At 37.6% G+C, this 23,214-nt stretch overlaps 1 protein-coding gene across 1 annotated transcript in view; it reads right to left on the bottom strand.

Annotated features, from left to right (window-relative positions):
* HMG20A (high mobility group 20A) overlaps window positions 1-23,214 on the bottom strand; it is an 84,027-nt gene that overhangs the window by 28,249 nt on the left and 32,564 nt on the right. Inside the window, exons 2-6 of the mRNA XM_090269954.1 lie at window positions 14,470-14,562; window positions 6,817-6,967; window positions 4,593-4,805; window positions 1,665-1,797; window positions 684-715 (exon numbers count right to left, since the gene is read on the bottom strand). Of these exons, the coding sequence (XP_090126080.1) occupies window positions 684-715; window positions 1,665-1,797; window positions 4,593-4,805; window positions 6,817-6,967; window positions 14,470-14,558 (618 nt within the window). The 5' untranslated portion in view covers window positions 14,559-14,562. The remainder of the gene's footprint in view (window positions 1-683; window positions 716-1,664; window positions 1,798-4,592; window positions 4,806-6,816; window positions 6,968-14,469; window positions 14,563-23,214) is intronic.

Raw genomic sequence — 23,214 nt, 5'->3', positions numbered from 1 at the left:
ACAATGACAAAATCACCTAATGACATCTGTCTCCAAACATATCCCCATTAAATGACACATGACTGTATTAACCACAGCCTACATATATATTTCAGGCTCTCTACGCAGCACAGCCAACACACACTGGCCTGAATTCTATAATTCATACATAGGAACCTAGGCCTAATTCCTATTAATGAGGCTGAACCAAATGGAGGGGAAAAGGCCAAGTGAACAAATATTTGCCAATGAGAAAAGGAGGTACAGGAACCAACCTATCATCACTTGCACTTTATTGACAGTGTAGCTGAATAGTTCACTTTAACCAAATGCTGGATTCCCTAAATAACACCTTGTTTCTGAGAGTAAAGAGTAAGGAATTTGATGATAATAAACTATGGTCCAATTTTTGCTTTCAGGTGCTCATTTCTATATCTCACTTCAAATCCCAGACATCTTCAACATTTAAAGTCAATAAAATTCTTGGACTACAAGAAAAGACTGGAGTTCGGGCTGTAGTTCAAGGGCATACTCAAGACATGAGTGTTTGTCATATGCTATCAATTTTTGAGCTAAAGCAACTTACCTAATCTGAATTATAGGGTAGAAAATACTCTGCCATTCATTAAAAAAATGTACAATAGCATTTCAAATAACAATATTTTATAAATATATATATGATATGTAGAAAGAAAGCTAATTACCTCATGATCATGAGTGGCGTGTCTGGCTGCATCTAAAAATATGGAAGAATAAGAGAATATTAAGTTGAAAAACAAAACAGAACAATAACTAAACCCAAGCTAACTGTGGCAAACTACAAGGCTATCATAACATAAGGTATTTTCTCTCATGGCTTCATTAATTAGTCAACAAAACTTCAAAGGAGCCCTGTATTTTATTTATAGGTTACAACTAGACACAAGAGAAAGAACAGACTCAGTTCTTACTGTTGAGGAGAAAACAGTGAGAAGGTGAACAGGAAACACATGCCAAAAGCTGTTTGCACAACGTTATAGTTTAGCAAGCAGGAAGCCCCAGTGTTAAAAGATGCAATAACAAGGAAAGACAGGCTACTTGTGGGTAAGATGTCTTTGTAGTGCTTCCTGAAGAAGGGGAACTTAAAGCAATTCTTGTAAGGGCAGAAATAACAATTTTAATGAATAATGAAAGACGCATGAAGACCAGGATATCTTGTCTTATTCACCATTGCTTTCTTAAAGACTAGGTGAGAGCCTGATACATAACAGGAGGTGCTCAATACCTATTTTTTGAATGGATGCAGTCATAAGTGTATGAACGAAAAGGATGATTAGTTGAGACTGAGAGAAATGGCAAACAAAATGCTTAGAGATGTTAAAGGAAGGCAGTTATGTGGCTTAGTAGAAAGACTTGGTTAGAGGCAGAGAAATGCCTAAACCAGAACTTACAAAAAAAGCACAGGCAACTAAAAGGGATCTTGGAACACAAGCCAAATTGTTGATACTGGCTATGGAAACCAACTGGAATTTATAAATGAGAGCAATGTGACTTTAATAAAATTCCAAAATGATGCTTAGAAATGAACATAGTATAATAAAGAAATGTTAGGAACATGTCTTTGATATTCATCACTCTAATAGGAGGCTTTGTGACACTCATCACACACAATAAACTACAAATACATTTGGTTCTGATTCTGATACCTTGCCTTTGAGATTTGCCTTTCTGACGGTCCTGGGTTTTCCTACTGAAGACCTTGTAGGCCTCAGTCTTCTGATATTGCTCTAGTTCTTTCATGTAACGCTCTTTATCTCTGTCTGCTTCATCAAGGTAGCGCTAGGAAAGAAATGTGGAATAATTTTTGAGGAACAGGTCTTCTTTAGGTAAAATAATCATGAGCTATTTGAAGAACACAGAGGACAATTAGAACATGGAAAGAAAAGTGTATGGGGAATAGCTCTCATAAAAAATTCACAAGAAGATAATTATAATTATTTCTCTACTCCTATATACAGAACTCCATATGGCCACTAGAGTCCTCTAGATGACTGAACGCTATACAGACACACTTAACCCTCCCAGGAGACAGGACGAAGTATTACCTTTTCCCTCTAATCCCCAATCCATTCTGAGGGAATGATCTCATACATCAATTAGTCTTTTAAGAGACAGGAAAGTGGGATACTAAAGCCAGAAGACACAAAGAACATTAAAAAGAAAGACCTTAAAAAAGAAAGAAAGAAAGAAAGAAAAAGAACGATGACCTCATCCTATGGATCTAAAATGAACTTCATATGAGAGAGCTTGTGTCTATATACTTTGTGCCATTCATTATTTAAACAAAGTTCATTGATCTAACAGCATAATTTTGCTTAATGTCTTGTTCTTTCCATTCATCAATTAGGTTTAAGAAATAAAGTATAAAAATACTTCTAAATGAACATAAACTAGAGTTAGAAATTATGTTAAAAACCTTGTCCCACACAACAACCAAATATAGGGAACACCCAATTGGCCAAATCTGGGACAATTTAAGTACCCAAATTCTTAAATACAGTAATAAATTATAAACCACTGAAGAAAAACTTCATATGCCTATACCAATAATAAATAAATAACCACCAAATAAATATATAAATAGGGACAGGAGGAGAGATCTTGCTTAGAGATTAAAATGCTGAGAGCCAGTTGCTAAGTGTGGGGGGAATGCTGAGTTGAGAAGTAATCATTTTGCAAACACAATAGTAAAGATTAGACCAGGCAAAAATTATCAATAAATGCTAAATCTGGGAGATTTTGATTGCAGTATTTGCATGTTCTCGCCATAGACTACTTAATTATAAGGGGGAATTAAAAAAACATTTATTGAATGAGCAAAATTAACATTATCCATGAGGACAATGTGGTCCCCTAAGAAGGACACACCACCTACACAGTATTCTGACCAAGAATGCATAACCTCCATCTTATCATGAGGAAACATCAGACAAATAGAAAATGAGAAATGTTTTGCTAAAAGTAAACAAAAAAAAAAAGAGAGAGAAAGAGGGAGAGATCGTGCTTTTAAAAAAAATGTCTTAAAAGACAAAAAAGGTTGTGAAAATATTCCAGATTAAAGGAATCTAGAGATTTGACTACTAAACTGAAAACTTGACCTTAGACTGGAATCTGAACTGGAGGGGAAATCTGTTATAGAGAAATGACGTTATATTAACTGATAAAATTGGAATATGGATGGTAGGTTAGACAAAACTACTGTGTTTACATGAAATTATAAAGTTGGTAATTATACTATGGCTATGTAAGAAAATATGTCTGTTTTTAGAAAATACACCCTGAAATATTTAGGGCCACGGTGTATGTAACTTCCCCTCAAATGATTCTGAAAAATACTTTGTGTGTGTGTGTGTGTGTGTGTGTGTGTGTGTGTGTGAGAGAGAGAGAGAGAGAGAGAGAGAGAGAGAGCGCCCGAGCATGTGCGCTTGTGCTGGAGAGTATGAGCACCTATGCAAATAAAGAAATGAGATAAAATGTGTTAACAATAGATGAATATAGGTACACGGTATTTAGATGTTCTTTGTGCTATTCTATATTTGTAACTTCTTGTACATTTAAAATTATTTTCAAATAAAAACTTAAAAAAACAACAACAAACACACAAACTGTTGTCCTAACTAACAGTGGTTATTCCTGGGCATAACTACTGTTACTTTTGCTTTTTTCTTTATACATTCTGTATTATCTAAAAACATTTTAAACAATGAGCATACATTAATTTTGAAATAAAAAACAAAAGAGTAACCCTATATGTACAACTCATAACCCATTATACTTTATATGTTAGAGCTAAAACAATGGGTGATATGCACTGCTTTGTATTTGCTTGTTACTGCAAACACAGGGCTTCAAATTGCAACTTAATCTGATCTCTTTGAAATTTTTCGAATTCAGTTAATTCCCAAAAGTATTTTTCAATTTGGTATAAAAGAGTATAAGACATAAAAGAAATAGAGGTATTTTTCAGATGCTGACAATGCTGGGAACTTTTAACCCAAAGCCACCTCTACAACAATCATTCTCCTTTTGTGACATTTCAGCCAGTGCATGGCTATATTGTCCTTAATTCCTCTCAAATCCCTCTAACAAATGGATTTGTTTCAGTTTGATAATAGGGCTAGTTTTTGTTTTAAAAGAGAAGTAAATAAAGTATTCTTGCTTTATTTTCCATAAGAAGTTAAATATGTCAGAATTCCAAAAATTTTATTACAGCAGTAATGTCTTTCAAACAAAAATCTTATGTGAACAGAATTTTATCAAATGACCTTTTCTCATTTAACTCATGACTTTTCATTGAACTTGGTAGAATAAATTATGTTGATAAACTTAATATCGAACGATCACAAAAGTCTTATAAATCAAATACTAGTGCAGCTGCTTTGGTTAAGAGCCCTCCTGCTCTTGCACCCTACAGCTACCTGAGAGAGTATGAAAACCACTGTGCTGGAGAAGAGAGCTATGAAAGACTCTGACAAAACTGAAGAATCAACAATTCGTCCTCTTTGCTTTTCTGACAGATTATTTTTGAGATATAATAAAAAACAAGCTAAGGATCAGGAATAAAAAAAAATTACCTGTTTTTCCTCAGGAGGCAGTTTACTCCATTCGTTACCTAACATTCTTGTGATTTCTGGAAATGGGACTTCTGGTCTCTTTGCTCGAAGTTGTTCTCGACGCTCATTCATGAACCGCACGTATCCTGTAAGGGGGGATTTGGGTGCATTGCTGTCTCGAAGAGGTTTCTTCCTCTTTCTTCCTTTGGACCACCCCCCTCGTTTACTTCTTTGCTACAACACAAGATAAAATAAAAACTAAAACCAAATTACAGTAACAAGAAAAATGTCCCCAAATAACACAACAATAATAAACACAAACAAAACAGGGTAAGAGTTGCATTTTCTGCCATTAAGGCCCTGGGTATTCAAAGCTCTCCTTATCTGTCATAGGTACAAATAACTGCAATGCAGTTTTCAAGTGGGGACTCCAGTTGGTTTACTTGTAGGCCCCTTTACATACCAAATGACAAACTGTTGCACTAGTCTGTAATGTGCAACAGTTTGTAGTGTTGTAGGTAAATGCTAATCCCAAGAGATGAGAATAAGGGGTGTAATGATCACTCAAGCCTGGCCTTCATGTGCACTTAACAAGTCCTGACTCCCAACATGAGAATATTCTAAATGAGAAATGCAGCACATACACAGCACTGTGCCAGAAAAAGACATTGTCACAGTACTGTAGATCAAAAAAGGATGTAATACACAGTGGGCAAATAAAGAGACAAATTATAACATAGGCATTAAAAATTATTCATGAAAGGCGTTATTCATTGATACCACTCAAAGACCAGTTTATTTCCCATAGTAGATAGTATGTAGATTTTAAAATTAATATCTAAGTCTTAGAAAAATTTCAGTAAATATAATAGATCCAAAATGAAGTCTAGTTCTTTGGCTTGATGATTTGTTCTTTAAGGTGTTACTTTATAAAGTGAAAGGTCTTTATATGTTACTAGTTAAATCAAAAGATTAAATCACCTCAGCCCTGTATGGGTAGCTCAGCTGGTTAGAGCACAGTCCCGATATGTCAAGGTTGAGGGTTTGATGCCAGGTCAGGGCACATACAACCAATGGCAATGGCTGGTGTGGCTCAGCTGGAGGGAGCATCACCCCATAAACCAAAGGGTCATGAGTTCTATTCCTGGTCAGGGCACATGCCTGGGTTGTGGGTTCAGTCCCTGGTCAGGGCATGTATGAGGCAACCCATCCATGTTTCTCTCTCATGTCCATGTCCCCCCCCCCCCCCACTTCTCTCTCTATAATCAATGAATTAAAAAATGTGTGTATGTGTGTATATAAAATCACCTCTAAAAAAATATAAGAAAAGGACTGATGTTTTATCACAGCCACTTTCAACAAAATGCAAGGGACATCATATTTTTGCTTTATAATTTTACACATACACATAGCCTATCAATTAATAATGTTTTATGGATATAAGAATTATTATTTCAGAGAAGAGAAAGATAAGCAAAATAGGACAAAAGCACCTAAATATTAATTACAGTACTATATTCCTCCAAGTATATAAAAAAATGGTACAATAACTCACTACCAGGCAAATGGTGTATTTGATATCAGTTGTTCTTTTGTGAGCCTAGTAACATTAGAGCTAATGTTTAAGATGTCTGAGAAGCTTTAAGCATTCATTAAAACCTTAAAAAAATGCCAATATGAATAAAACAGCCCTTTTAAAATAAGAAAGAACATAAAAATTAATGGTAGTACTCTTTTCTGGCTAAAAAAGAGCGCCTTAAAACAGAGATAATGTAACCAGTCATTTGTGAGTAACATCAAGTTCAATAAGGGCATAACTATGTAGGCCATATGCAACCTCTGTGTGAATTAAAGATACCCCATATGGAAGGTGGAATGATTTTAAGTGGTGTGAATCCTTTGGGCATATATAACTACAAGCTACAAGGCTTGGGGAGATATGTGTGGTCCTGAACATGGGTATGTGGACTTCTCATTAAATACTTATTTAACGAAATAACTCATTAGCTCATTCAACAAGCATTTGCTGAATATCTAATATGATGTAGATATAAATTTCTTAGAAGAAAAAAAGTCTACCTGTCTTTATATCATTAAAAACATTAATATGATTCTACGTAAAACAAGAAATACTTAATATAAAACAAAATTCTGTAGAATGTAAGAAAATCAGGTGATGGAGACCTGCTGCCTGCTTCTTTAGAAAGTTCAGAGATCAGTAACAGAAGGAGATACTTCAGCTTACCTCATCTTCATGCCTCTGTTCATTGCTTTCAGCTGTGTTTGAAGGCTCATTCTGAAGCAATTGACCTTGGGAGAGACCCTCCACCACAAATTCTGCGTTGTTAGTAGATGATGCAGCTCCACTACTATATGGAATCTCTGGGGGGGCTAGCCTGAAAAGTAACAGGCAGAAGTGCAACAGTTCAGTATCAACAGCATTAAACACTCCAATTTATCCAGGTTTGAGATAAATTTGTCTGCTAAAAAAGCATAATAGGCCAGCCCTTTAATTAATTCTCCCACATTGTCGGTGTAAATGTAAATAGTAACTCCATAGCAGTTACAGAGCATTTAAATGATTTCAGTGCTTGAGTGAACCATGTCAGTTTCATGAAGACTACTAAAAACAGCTATATTTTTCCCAAAATATTACCTCTCTCAACATACAGACTTAATAGTTTAGTTCTGCTCATACAACAAAGTCTGAATTTTATATGCTACCTTTCATGTATCTCCAATGAAAAGGGAAAATACTATTAATGGAAAAGGAGAATAGGAGTGGGAATTGTAAAAGCAGTTTTCTCCCAGCACAAGAGAAGAGTTCTTGAAGGGCATACGAAATATCTTATGGTTCATTCCATAGGCTATTTCTTCTAGGATTATAATGTTTATTGACAACCATTATTGATAAAAATGATATTATCAAATTCAGTAAGTTCACATATAAATCTTAATGATTTAGACAGATATATTTCTTTTCTGTTCCAACCATTTGTTCCAGACTAGTCAGCAAATCAGATCACATAAGATACACTAACACATGTAGATAAAGAAATGAAAGAAAAGAAAACACCATGTGGCATGAGTTTGAAGTTTTCTGGGGGAAGGAGTGACAGGTGAAGGAAGATATATATGAGAGTAGTAGTCATTATTCTGGAAGAATGTATACTTTATAGATTTATAGGCATATAATTATAATGTAACATAAGTAATGAAATACAGACTTGTAAAATGCACTGCAAAGGCATGGTAAGAGGGTATGAAAAATTTTATATGTGTGGAGAGGAAGTTAATAGAGATTTTACAGAGGAGGTCTTGAAAGATGAATAGGATTTATCAAGTAAACAATGTCATTATAAGCAGAAAGAATAGGATGTAACAGAAGAAAGAGAACCTTATCAGGAGACTACTGTAAAAGACTAAGACACAAGGGCAGCCAGGATAGACAATAGGAGAGAGAAAGATAGAATGGAGAGAACTTAATGACTGAATATGGTGAAGGAAAAAGAAGAGCCAAATGTAATTCTGAGGTTTCCGAGTTGTGTGATTACATACTAAGATCCCAAGTAACAAATGCAGAGAGAGAGAGACAGAGAGGGAGAGGGAGGGAAAGTGAGAGACAGTAAGAAAGACAGACAAGGACTTCCAGTCAAGATGGAGGCCTAGACAGACATGCTGCGTCTCCCTCCACAACTAAGAAGGAACACAACTACCTCAAAACTAGAAACAACCAGAAGTTCCAGAAAATCAAACTGCATGGAAGTCCAGCAAACAAAGATATAGAGAAGAAATATTCATCCAGACAGGTAGGAGGGATGGAGCCTGGGCGGAGAGGACGCAGTGTGGTGGTGGCAGCGGCAAGCCAGCAGAAAGAGCAGTCACATGTTTTAAAGTAGGGAGGGACACCTGGGGAGCGTTTCAAGTTTCTCACCAGACCCCACAGCTCATGGTCCCACTGGGGAAAATCAAGCCTCATTGCTTCTGACTGTGCAAAGCAGTGGGGGTTGGGGAGGAGGAAGAAACTGCCTGTCTCAGCAGAGTCCACTTGTTTAAAGAGCCCCGTGGTCCTAGAACATCTGCAGACCCACCCACTCTGGGAACGACAGCCAGGGCAACAGCTAGAGAGGCACCAGTCCGATGCGGAAGTGGGAGAGGTGCCTGGAAAAGGGGCGAGTGCTGGGCAGGTGGCATTGTTCCCTCTTGGACCCCTCCCCCACATACAGCACCACAACATGGTGAAACAGGTCGTCCTATACTGACGAATCCCTAAGGCTCCACTCTTAAAACATAACAGGAGCAACAGCTCTACCTGGGACGCGGAGGCAAACAAACAGAGGAGCCTGTCAGAATGAGGAGACAGAGAAGTAGGGCCCAAAAGGGGAAACAGATCAAGGTTCCAGTGGAACCTTGCAACGAGGAGATAGCCAACCTAACAGATGAGGAGATAGGCAACCTAACAGATGCAGAATTCAAAACACTGGTGATAAAGATGCTCACAGGCTTAACAGATATGTTTGAGTATGGCAAATGCATAAGAGAAAAAGTGAAGGCTATGCTAAGTGAAACGAAGGAAAAGCCACACAAAGCCAATGGTGAAGGGAAGGAAACCAGGGTTCAAATCAATGATTTGGAACATAAGGAAGAAAAAAACAGTCAACCAGTGCAGAATGAAGAAGCAAGAATTGAAAAAAATGAGGAAAACTTCCCAAAATTTGCGAAGGAGATGGACATACAGGTCCAGGAAGCAGGGAGGGTCCTGGGCGAGCTGGACCCAGAGGGGACCACACCAGGATGCATCATGACTGAGATGCCAAAGGTGAAAGATAAAGACAGAGTCCCAGGGGCAGCAAGAGAGAGGTGGAGAGTTGCCTACAGCGGGTTGCCTATAGGACTATCATCTGATTTCCCAGAGGACACTTTGCAGGCAGGAAGGGACTGGCAAGAAGTATTCAATGTGATGAAAAGCAACTTACAACCAAGATTACTCTCTCCGGCAAAGCTATCATTTAGAATGGAAGGGAAGATGAAGTGCTTCCCAGACAAGGTGAAGCTAAAGGAGCTCATCATCACCAAGCCATTATTATATGAAATGTCAAAGGGACTTAAGAAAAAGAAGATCAAAACTATGAACACTAAAATGACAACAAACTCACAACTATCAACAACTGAATTTAAAACATAAAAACAAAATCCAACTAAGCAAACCAGAATAGGAACAGAGTCATAGGGATGGGGATCATTTGGAGGGTTATCAGCTGGGAGGCGGGGTACAGAAATGGGGAAATGATGCAGAGCCTAAGAAGCATAATGGGTTGGTACAAAATAGACAGGGGGATGTTAATAATAATATAGGAAAGGGTGAAGCCAAAGAACTTATATGCATGACCTGTGGACATGAACTAAGGGAGGTGGGATTGCTGGAGGGAAGGGGGGTACTGGGCAGAGGGGAGTAAAGGGGAAAAAATGGGAACTACGATAACAACATAATCAATAAAATATACTTAAAAAAAAAAAAAAGACCTACAAGAAAATGCTAAGTCTGAATTATTTCAGGCATAATTAAGGGGAGCTGTCCCACAGACAACTGGAAACATGCCTTGAGAGAACAGAAGTGAAGAAAAAAAATGAGAAGATCTGAGGGGCATCAGCCCATGGAAACAATGGGAATTACTAGACATTTTCCAGAAGGATATTGAGAAGAAATATCAGGACAGAACTCTAATGGAATAATATCATTTTAGGAACAAATGTTAGAAGAGCTGGGAAAGACAAGACAGGGCATTAAGAGACTTAGGACAGAAAAGTGTTACAAATGCCAAGTCAGGAAGACTTTTAATAAGGAGCTATTAAACAGGTAAAAAGTTGCAGATGTCAAGTAAGATAGGCTAAAAAGTATCTGTTAAGATCGAAGACCTAAAGTTTGCTGGCAATTTTAGGGAGTAGTTTTAGTGACATTATGGAACTAAAACCCAGGTAACAATGTAATGAGAAATGAATGAAAGCACATGCAGACTGTCCTGAAAATGAAAGAAGTTATACTTTTCTGACCCTTTCTAGAAAACATAATAGATGATTGTAAGCAGTATGTTCCTACATTTTTGAGGTCCTTTGAAAAAGGGTAAGAGAGTCTATGAATTCAATGCCAACCATATTTCTGAAAAGAGGAGCCAACAGAGATCCAGTTTATTTCAGCAGCTTTGTTTTCCAATAGTTCAATCATCTTGGATGTCTTAGGCTGCTTGTTCTCTCACTATCATTCCCATTTCAACTGTGACATCAATTTTTAAGTTACTAAGTCCTACACATGCTTATTTCAGTAAAATGCAAGAACTATGTTGAGAAAGAGTACCAATCCCATCTCTGAACTGAACAGGAATCAGAAGGGAGTGGTCCAAGGCATTGCCTTGGAAATGACAAGCTGGATAAAGATGGAAAAAGAGGGGGTGGAGGGGGAGGAGAGAGAAAGAGAGAGAAAGCGAGAGAGAGAGAGAGAGAGAGAGAGAGAGAGAGAGAGAGAGAGAGAGAGAGAGAGCAAGGAAGGAAGAGAAAGAGAGAGAAAAGGGGCTCTTTGGTTTCTATGAATGAATTGTCCATGCTCTTAGCTAAAGCCAAAACCCTTCCATTTGTGCCTGGCATCCCATACCTGCAAAGGCATGTTTTTAGCAATTCTGCCCTCTCTGGCACCACCAATTCTTTCCTCTGTACTGAACCGGCCGAATAAACACACAAATATGGCATTATTACTGTTATTTATTTTTAGGTATATTTTATTATGTTGTTACAGTTGTCCCAATTTCTTTTCCCTTTTCACCCCTCTTCCCAGTACCCCTCTTCCCTCCAGCAATCCCACCCCCTTTAGTTCATGTCCATGGGTCGTGCATATAAGTTCTTTGGCTTCACCCTTTCCTATATTATTCTTAACTTCCCCCTGTCTATTTTGTACCAACCAATTATGCTTCTTAATCCCTGCACCATTTCCCCATTTCTCCCTCTTCCCCCTCCCAGCTGATAACCTTCCAAATGATTCCCATCCCTATGATTCTGTTCCTATTCTGGTTTGCTTAGTTGGATTTTGTTTTTATGTTTTAGATTCAGTTGTTGATAGTTGTGAATTTGTTATCATTTTAATGTTCATAGTTTTGATAAATAAGTCTTTTTCTTAAATAAGTCCCTTTTCATTATATTACATTTCATATAATAATGGCTTGGTGATGATGAACTCCTTTAGCTTTACCATGTCTGGGAAGCACTTTATCTGCCCTTCCATTCCAAATGATAGTTTTGCTGGATAGAATAATCTTGGTTGTAGGTCCTTGCTTTTTATCACTTAGCTGGAACTGGCATTATTACTTTTAAAACAACACACACACACACCCCTCACTCTACCGATCCCACTTCAGTTTTATCTTTTTCTTTTATAGAATTGTTTATACTTACTGACTTTCTTTTTGCTGGAAAGAACTGTTTATATTTACTGTCTTCAATTTCTCTCCTTTTGTTCTCTCTTAAATCCAACCCAAAGGAGATAGTGCTTACAAACTCTTGTCAAGGTCACCAATGACCTCCATGCTAAGTCCAATGTCATTTCTCAGTCCTCATCTTACCCGATCATCCAGAAGTACGTATTTGACCCAGTTGATCTCCCCTTGCATTTTACTTGATTTCCAGGACCCCACACACCTCTGATTTTTCAGCTACCCTTTTAACTACCCCCTTTAGTCTTTGCTGACTCCTCTCCTTCAGCCTGACTTCTAAATGCTAGAGTATCCCAGAGTTCAGGCATTAGAGCTGTTCTTTTCTATCTACACAGTGATCATTTCTTCAGTGATCTTATCCAGTCTCATGGATTTAAGTGTTAGTTAGATGTATACTGATGACTCCCAAGTTTCGCTTTCTAGTCTGGACCTCCTCTGACTTCAGGAATCTGACTATTAAGTTGCCTATGTGACATCTTTGCATGGATATCTAATAAGCATCTGAAGTTTAAAATCTCCAAAACTGAGTTCCTAAAATTCCATTCCCTACCTCTTTGTTTCCTCATCTAAGTTAAAACCAACCTTTCACTCTCTTAGGCCCAAACCTTGTAGTTGTCTTTGACTGCTTTTTTCTCCCTTATTCCATCTTATCTGGTCTTTCAGAGAAATCCTATTTGGTTTACCTTCAAAATATATCTAGAATTCTACACTTCTCACCACCCCCCATTCCCATTATGTTTGAAATCCACTCCAGTGAGGTTTTTGCCCCTATGATTCCACCAAAAACACTCTTGTCAGAGTCACTAGTGATATCCTTTAAGTCATCAACTATCTCTTAAATTATTTCAGGAGTCTAAATGGCCTCTTTGCTTCAGCCCCTGTTCCCTTTATTCTCAACATAATAGTCATAGGGATCCTATCATAAAATAAGTAAGATCATATCATTCTGCTTAAAGTCCTCCTGAACTTTCTCATCTCACTCAGAGAAACAGTTAAAGTGTTCACTTAGACCTCTGAGATCCTACAAGATCTAGTCCCTTGCAACTCAAGTATGGGCCTTACACCAGCAGCGCAGCCTTTACCTGGCAGCTTATTAAATGTAGAATCTCCTATCCTAACTGAACTTTCCAACTCAGAACCTACCTTTTAATAAGCTTTCTAGGCAATTCATATGTACATTACAGTTTGAGAAGCACTGATGTAGCTCTCAATTACTCTTCTCCCCCCTGTATACTCTCCTCTAGCCACATTGGTCTCTTGGCTATTTCTAAAAGGTAGGAACACACCTACCTCAGGATTTCAGCACTCATTCCTCCCTCAACCTAGAATAATGTTCTTCAGATACTGCAGGCTAGCTAGCTACCTTACTTACTTCTGGTCTTTATTCAAATCAATTTCTCATTCAAGCATTTTCGGGCCATCTTATCTAAAACTGTACCCCAAACTCTACTTTATTTTTTAATCTATATAATTCTTGTCAACATATTATGTATATATTTTACTTATTTGTCCTGTTTTTTGTCTGACTTCCCTGGTAGGATTTGAGCTCTACAGGGACTGGGATTTATGCCTGTTTTGATAATTTCTTAATATATGATGCCCAGAATAGTGTCAGGCACATAGTAGACACTCAGAAAAGTTTTCATTGACTTCACTGGATTTAGCAATAGGCAGACTTTAGCAAAGTCTTGGAGAACAAGACTGAATAGCAAGGTGAGAGGCAGATATTAATGAGGTAAGAAATAAAATGTGAAGGAAGGAAAGAGAATTACAAAGTATAGTTTATTTTTAAAGAGCTCTAAAAAGTATTAAAATAGTTTGTCTTATGGATTAGCTAACATTTCTATCAGTAAATACACTTCTTTGGCAAAAATGATAATTCAGGTATAACGTATTTTTATGGGAAGAAGGACTATTGCTAATAGCCCTTTTCTACATGCCTTTATTTTATCCATCCAAAAATAGCAAAGGGAGACAGGAGAATAAAAAGGAACAGACAGAAGTGAGCTAGAGCTTCTAAGCACATTGAAGAAAGAAATGTATTTTAAAAAATTTAATCTTAAAAAAAAAAAAATCTGACCTTTGGGAAAAAAATTGTTTTAGTATCTGTAGCAATTCAAACAAAAGACATTTGATTTCCAGAACTAGCCCGACTTAAAGGTGACTGTGTGATTCTCTTAACCTTGAGTCGCTGATGTTCGCTAGACCCCACACACTGCTGTTTGCCAGAGCCAGAGCACAGCAGGTGATAGCTGAATGTAGATCACAAAGCAGCTTACAATGGCGCTCACTCTATTCGCAAAGCGCAACAACCTACCTTCTCTTCTCATGATATAAAACTGCCTCTTTAGCACCTATACTTTGTCGGAAGCTGTTTTGAAGCATAGGCAGAGGCCCAGTGTTCCAAAGTGGTTGCTTACCCTGTTGTAGCCAAATCACTACTCTCCTTGGCGCCGTCTTCATCTGCAAAAAGGGGAGGCAGGGTGGAACTAGTCATCAAAGTTTCCATCTCTCTAAAAGGAAGAGAGAATGCAAAACAATTAATGGCTTAATTACTTCAAGTTCCACTAATTTAAGAGCCAGTCTTCTTTAACTTTATCACATTAGCAGCAGAATAGAAACTGTCCTGAATATTTATTTTCTTGGCTTGGACATATTAATTTAAACTCTGGTTAAAGAATGGGGTTTCAACCAACCCTGACCTTAATCAACTGAACAGACTAAAAATAGTTTAGATGTTTTTTACAACTGAGACAGTATGAAAAATTCCTTTTTTGTTTATTTAGAATATCTTCAAAAGTATTCTTCATTTCCTGTAAAAATTGTTAAGCAGCATTGCAACCCTGAGCAAATTATTCAACATCCTTGAGATACAATCTCATTTTCTGAGACAGAATTGCTGACTTACCCACAGGGTTATTATGAAGGATTAAACTGAAAGCACTTCATAAACAGAGAAAGGCTAAGATGGTAAGCGCTTTGAGTATTATTACATAAAGAAAGGTATTATTATTATAGTATTACCAGTTCTCAGTCCCAGATGACTTATCCTTAGATTAAATGGTGACAAACAGAGCCCTCTAAAAGGAAATGATGCAAAGTAAGTGGAGGATGGAAGGCATACTGATGTGGTTTAGAGTTCAAGAAACCCCACTTCCAGGTCAGAAAAACGCTCTACAGCACCATGATGACCAACAGCAGAAACAGACGCACCTGGGTACAGGAAGCTAAGCTAAATTTAAGAAAACAAATAAATCACTAGAATTTGAGGTTATCAGACTGCAAGGATAAAAGGGCAAAGTGACAGAGTAATTTTCTTTAGCATATCACTACAAGAGTGGTTTATTGCCATCAATGCTTATTACTATCCAGGGCTTTCTTTACTCCATATTGCTAAAAGCAGCAGCCTTCCATTCATTACGAGTGATATTTAAACAAAACACTCAAATGTGACCCCAAACATTAGCCACTTAAGTGGAACTGCAAACCACTCAAGAAGTAAAGTGCCCCATTAACTGGGAGAACTGAGAAGCAAATTAGGAGCTCATTCAGGAGTCCCTCTGCAGTTATAGCAGGTGTTGCTGCCAAGGTCACTCAGTGAACTCACAATCAAAAGGAAAGCATAGCAGCTCATGCAGAGGTAGGATTCATCCCACTGAGGAGGAAATGAAGACAATACAGATGACACTGACACCATATTCTAAATAGGATCTAGAATAATTTACTTCAAAACCGATGATTTATTTCTTATTCTTACTTTCTCATTTTCACTTCTAAATTTATTTAGCCAACTAAGTTCCATAAATAGCTTAATGTGAAAAAACTGCATCTTTGTTTACTACCCATTATAGTGGGTAGTAAAGCATGGGAAGCATAGAGAGGAACTTCTCTTCAACTACAGACTAAGCAGTTTTCTCCACGTGCATGGATGTGTGCTAACCCTTTTCAATTCCTTCAATATAGGAGGTATTTACAGGGGGCTCTACCATTCTAGATGTTTTCTGGAATAATCCTGACATAAATATACTTAATGGTATACAGTTAAACAGTATACCATGAGCAAACATTCAACTAGCTAGGTATATACCCCCAAACTTTAAAAAGACTCATTTTACTGGCTTCTTTCTAAAAGTCTCCCTAGAAATAAATGCCCTTTCAAGAACCTCAAGATTCAGCATCTGAGTTCATGATGCCCCCCCACCCCCCCACCTCAGAAAGAGATAGGTTATCTGGCAGGGGACAGATGAAGTGTCTTTTCATTCACTATGACAACACAACTTTCTTCGAGTATTTCCCAGATATCTAGTTACAATACTTTTGAAATATGGGGAGGCAGCTGGACTACAAAACCTTAATATATAAACAAAGTTCAGAGAACACACATTTCTTCCTTTTTCTTTTTTAATCTTAAATTTTACTCAATTCATGTGGCTTCAGATGTATTTTTTCTAGTGTTACTGAATAGTCAGGTCTCTAAACAATGAGTAATAAAGTGGATGTAAGATTAGTGGCCAAGATTAACAAAAGAAGGAAATGAGGAAATGGTCCAGTGAAACCCAAAGGCCTCTAAGCTAGTCTAGTAAGTTTGCCAATAAAATGATTCCCAAGAATATGACTGGATCTTGCCGAGAGTGCTTTCATATGGTCCTTGAAGGGGTGATTCAAATTGAATCACAGCTACCAAGCCACTGATTTCCAAAAGCCCTTTGGTGCATCTGTGCCTGATAATGTCCCAGCACAGAGGTCACACTGAACTTTGAAATTTTATGCAAAGGACTTATGAAATGTAATGAATGCTGCTCTGGAAGGGAAAAGAAGAGAAATATGTACAAAGACAAGGCAATATACAAGTTTACATAAATGGGTATATCATGTACCTGGAGGGCTTGAAATAATAGTATTACCTAGGGGCTTACACTTTGATCCCTGGTCTGGACCACAGCTTTGGAAATCCAAAAATTCCCTCTAAAATTAACCACTCACTGGGGGTGTGTGTGTGTGTGTGTGTGTGTGTGTGTATAAAACAGAGTACCAATTTAAGATATTTTATTTTATTTTTCAATTTAAGATACTTTAATGATTACAAAAATTGTAATGAGAATTATACTAAGCATAATCTTATGGATATATACTGGCCAATCAACAATTCTCTCTCTGTAGTAATATGGGGAGCCAAAGCATTATCAAAACATTGCCCTGGTCAATATAGGGCCAGAACAAAACTAGTTAGGTAGAGCTTAAGAAATGTTCCTCAACTAAGATTGTTCTAGTACCCTTTCCTGACAAAAGGAATAATCTAAACAATGAGATTGTTATTCCCAATGTGTTGAACAGGGCTGGAAGCATAATTTGTACTTGTTTTCTGGGGTTGACTCTTTTCATGTGCCCTTTCCTTACTTTAGATGTTAATCCCACTTCATTAAGTCATCTCACTTAAAGATGCACTATATTCCCTCCCCAACTGTACACCTCAGTTGAGAGGTGGGATTCTACCTTCATTTTCCATGTTACAACCCTTATGCAAAACTCCCATGTCATTTGGCTATACCAAGCTCAAATTCAAAAATCGTTGACCACTATCTTTTATTTCAGCTTTCTCAATTACTTCTACTACAACCAACCTTTAACTATACAAACCTCTATTCATTGAGCACCGATTACGTCTTCTCTGTCTAGCTTATATCCCATGGTTATATTTCAAATCTTTTGTCAACACTCTCAATTCCCCAGCTCTACTATCCTTCTATACCCCAGATGTAGATCAACTCTTGAGTTTTAGCTAAAGGTAGTTTTGGGAAAAAAATCACAAAACGAAGGGTGCTACTATAAATTTATGATATCCACCCACATGAGGGACCTGTTCTTAGAATATTTCCCAATGGCCACATCAGCTCTGTCAGATTTTTCCAAACAAGTGAAACCCAACTCATCCAGACTCTTCCACTCGGCGTCATCTCTTCACACTCCCCAGACTCACACCAAATGCCACCCTAAATTGGTTTATTTTCATTCATTCAATTCATTTAAATCCTCAACAGAGCATATGCTTATTGATTTTAGAGAGGAAGGGAGAGAAGAGAGAAAAACACTGATGTGAGAGAGAAACATCAAATGGTTGTCTCCTGTTTGCACCCTGACTGGGAGTCAAACTGCAACTTACCAATGTGTCCTGATCGGGAATTAAACCTACAACCTTTTGGTGTACAGGGTGATGCTCCAATTGAAGACACCTGGCCAAGGCAAACTGCTTTATTTTTTAAAACATAATTTACACACCATAAAATTCACCCCTTTAGAGTGCACAATTCAATAGCTTTCATATATTTACAAGGTTGTACAACCAACACCATAACTGATTTTAAACATTTTTATCACTCTAAGAAGAAACTCAGTACCCTCTGGCATTCATTCCCCATTCACTCTTTCCACTAGATCCAGGTAACCACTAATCTGCTTTCTGTCTTTATAAATATACTTATTCTGGACATTTCATATAAACTGAATCATATACTATGTGGCCTTTTGTGTTTGGTTTCTTTCGGTTACCACAAAGTTTTCAAGATTCATCACACTGTAGTATGCAGCAGGGTTTCATTCCTTTTTATTAATGAACAATAATTCCATTCTATGGCTATACCACATTTTGTTTATTGATTCAGCTGATAAACTTGGGTTGTTTTCCACTTTTAGGGTTTTTTTGAATAATGCTACTTATGGGCACTTGTGTATAAGTTTGTGTGTTGATGTTTTCTGTTCTCTTGTGTGTATACCTAGGAATGGAATTGTTGGGTCATATGGTAACTCCGTATTTTTTTAATATTTTGAGGAACTGCCAAACTTTTCCAAAGCACCTTCATCATTTTAATTCACATTAGCAATATATGAGATATCCAAGTTTTCCATATCCTTACTACACTTTTAGATTGCTAGGGGAAGATCAACTCCAGCTCCCTTGTACCTTCTTGTCCAACCTAAAGGGGGTAAATCTGAGAAGCACTCTTGAAGTTGACAGTCCATGGGCACAGGCTCACCAAAAGACTGACTCCTAATCATAGGACTGTTGAATGCTTCTCCTTCCTCCACACTTGACCATTACATCACTGAAGACCTAGGTACTACACTTCCTTTCACCCAGTACATCATGTCAACTTTTCAACAAAAATTACAAGCCATGCCAAAAGACAAAAACAACAACAATACAGGTTGAAGAGACTAAACAAGCATCGGAACCAGAGTAAGATATGACATGAATGCGATATTATCAGACCAGAATTTTAAAAAATTTTGACTTATATGTTAAGAGCTTTAATGGAAAAAGTAGACAATAGGTAGGAACAAACAGATAATGTAAGCAGAAAGATGGAAATTCTAAAAATGAATCAAAAAGAAATGCTGAGATCAAAAACATTGTAATAAAAATGAAGAAGGCTTTTATAGGCTCATTAGTAAAATGAACATGCTTGAGGAAAGACTCTCTAAGCTTAAGAATACGACAAAAGAAATCTCTAAAAGTGAAAACCAAAGGAAAAAAAAGGCTGAAGAAGACCATATTCACCTCCAAACTGTGGGACATCTACAAAGAATGTAATTAATGCACATGTAATGAGAATACCAGAAGAGAAGAGAGAAAAGGACAGAACCAATATTTGAAATAATAATGACTGAGAATATCTCCAAATTAATGTCATATTAGACATCAAACCACAGATTCAAGAAGCTCAAAGAACATTAAACAATAACATAAACCCCTCAAAAAAACAACAAAAAAACTACTACACATAAGAATATCATAGTCAAACTAAAGAAAATCGAAAGAAAAAAAAAATACTGAAAGCAGACCAAAAAGTACCTTCCTTATAGAGGAGCAAACATAAGAAATGTATCTAAGGACTTCTGGCCAAGATGGAGGCATAGACAGACATGCTGCGTATCCCTCCACAACTAAGAAGGAATACAACTACCTCAAAACTAGAAACAACCAGACGTTCCAGAAAATCAAACTGCATGGAAGTCCAGGAAACAAAGATATAAAGAAATAATCATCCAGACAGGTAGGAGGGGCAGAGCCAGGGTGGAGAAGATGTGGTGTGGTGGTGGCAGCGGCGGTGGCAGTGTCAGGCCGCAAAAAGTGCAGTCACATGTTTTAGAAAGTTAGAAGGGACACCTGGGGAGACGTCCCAGCTCCTCACCGGACCTCGAAGCTCACAGGCAGCACCAGGGAAAATCAAGCCTCATTGCTTCTGACTGTGCAGACCAATGGGGGTTGGGGTGCAGGCAGAAACTGCCCATCTCTCAGCAGAGTCTGCTTGTTTAAAGGGTCCCCATGGTCCTAGAACGTCCACAGACCCACCCACTCTGGGAATGATGGCCAGCGCAGCAGCTAGAGAGGCGCCAGTCTGGTGAGGAAGTGGGAGAGGTGCCTGGAAAAGGGGTGAGTGCTGAGCAGGCAGCATTGTTCCCTCTTGGACCCCTCCCCCACATACAGCACCACAACGTGGCAAAACAGGTCACCCTGTACTGATGAATCCCTAAGGCTCCGCCCCTTACAACATAACAGGAATGACAGCTCTACCTGGGTCGCAGAGGCAAACAAACACAGGAGCCTGTCAGAATGAGGAGACAGAGAAGTAGGGCCCAAAAGGGGAAACGGATCAAGGTTCCAGTAGGAGAACTAAGCAACGAGGAAATACCCAATCTAACAGATGAGGAGATAAAACAACCTAACAGACGCAGAATTCAAAACACTGATGATAATGATGCTCACAGGCTTGACAGATATGCTTGAGTATGGCAACTGCATAAGAGAAGAAGTGAAGGCTATGCTAAGTGAAACGAAGGAAAAGCCACACAAAACCAATGGTGAAGGGAAGGAAACCAGGGTTCAAATCAATGATTTGGAACATAAGGAAGAAAAAAACGGTCAACCAGTGCAGAAAGAGGAAGCAAGAACTGACAAAAATGAGGAAAACTTTCCAAAATTTGCGAGGTAGATGGACATACAGGTCCGGGAAGCATGGAGGGTCCTGGGCGAGCTGGACCCAGAGGGGACCACACCAGGATGCATCATGATTGAGATGCCAAAGGTGAAAGATAAAGAGAGAATCCTAAAAGCAGCAGGAGAGAATTGCCTATAGGATGGTGCCTATAGGACTATCAGCTGATTTCCCAGAGGATATTTTGCAGTCAGGAAGGTACTGGCAAGCAGTATTCAATGTGATGATAAGCAATCTACAACCAGGATTACTCTATCCAGCAAAGCTATCATTTGGAATGGAAGAGCAGATGAAGTGCTTCCCAGACAAGATGAAGCTAAAGGAGTTCATCATCACCAAGCCATTATTATATGAAATGTCAAAGGGACTTACTTAAGAAAAAGAAGATCAAAACTATGAACACTAAAATGACAACAAACTCACAACTATCAACAACTGAATCTAAAAAATAAAATCAAAATCCAACTGAGCAAACCAGAATAGGAACAGAATCCTAGGTATGGGGATCACTTGTAGGGTTATCAGCTGGGAGAGGGGAGGGGGAAAATGGGGAAATGGTCCAGGGACTAAGAAGCATAATGGGTTGGTACAAAATAGACAGGGGGATGTTAAGGATAATATAGGAAAGGGTGAAGCCACAGAACTTATATACATGACCCATGGACATGAACTAAGGAGGGATAGAATTGCTGAGGGAAGCGGGGACTTGGCAGAGGGGAGCAAAGGGGAAAAAAAATTGGAACTACTTTAACAACAAAATGAATAAAATATACTTAAAAAAAAAAAGGAAATGTATCTGGTATCTCTTCAGAAACCATGTGAATAAGAAGAGAGTGGAGTGAAATATTTAAAGTGTTGAGAGAAAAAACCGAATAACCTTAATTTCTGTACCTTGTGGAATTATCTTCCAAAAGTGAGGAGGAAATAAAGATTTCCTCAGACAAACAAATATTGAGAAAACTTGTTTCCAGCAGACCTACCTTGTAAGAAGTATTCAAAAGTTCTTCAGAGAGAAGAAAAATGATATAGGTCGGAAACTTGGACCTACATTTAAAAAAGGGAGAATATTACAGCATGAAAAGTGAAAGTAAGCAAAAAACTTTATTATTCATAACTGATCTAACAAACAACAGTTCGTACAAAGTAATAGCAACAATGTATTTTATGTATCCTTATACACACAAGCTTAGTGTGCGTGAAATGAATGGCAGCAATGATTCAAGAAATGAGAGTGAGGAATTAGGATTATTTTGCTATTAAAAGGTACTTGAACAACCCATAAAGCAGTGAAGTGTTATGTGAAAGTGGATACAATTAGTTGTGAATATATATTGTAAACTCTAGGGCAACAGACCACTAAAAAAGTGAAAAAAAAATTACTGCTATGGCAAGAGAGGAGAGAAAATGGAATTTAAAAAAATGCTCACTTAAAATTTAAAAAGGCGGAAAAAGTGTGGAAGTCAAAAATAGAAAATAGCAACTTCGTTGTCGTTGTCATTGTAACTAATACAGTAGATATTAATACAATTATATCAATAGTCATTTTAAATGTCAATGTTAGTCTAAATACACCAATTAAAAGACAGAGATGGTCAGAGCTGATCAAAAAATTTCCAACTATTTGTTTTCTGTAAGAAATCCACGTTAAATATAAAGAAATATATAGCTTAAAAGTGAAGGAATGGAATGGAGAATAATATAACATCAATCAAAATAAAGTGAGGGTGGCTATATTAATTTTAGAAAGCAAATTTCAGAGCAAGGGAAGTTATCTGTGATAAAGAGAGGCACTACATAATGATATAAGTCAATACTCCAAAAAGACATGACAGTCCTTTATGAGTATGTGTCTAATAAGAGTGTGAAATATTGTGAGGTAAAAACACAGAAGTAGAAAAAACAGTCTAAATTTACTATTACATTTGGAGACTTGACCACACCTCTATGAGAAATGAACAGATCCAGAAGGTAAATCAGTGAGCATGTGGTTAAACTCAATAGCACTATAAATAAACTGGATATAATTGACATCTATAGGATTGTTTCATCCAACAACAAATTAAACATTCTTCCCAAGCTCACATGAAACATCATCCAGATAGATAAAATTCTGGGCCATAAAACACACCATAATACACTTAAAAGAATAGAAATCATTCAATGTCTGCTTTC

This window comes from Furipterus horrens, unplaced genomic scaffold (assembly GCF_987537825.1).
Source record: "Furipterus horrens unplaced genomic scaffold, mFurHor1.1.pri manual_scaffold_3, whole genome shotgun sequence".
NCBI classification, from domain to species: Eukaryota; Metazoa; Chordata; class Mammalia; order Chiroptera; family Furipteridae; genus Furipterus; species Furipterus horrens.
This window is presented reverse-complemented; position numbering and strand designations above follow the sequence as displayed.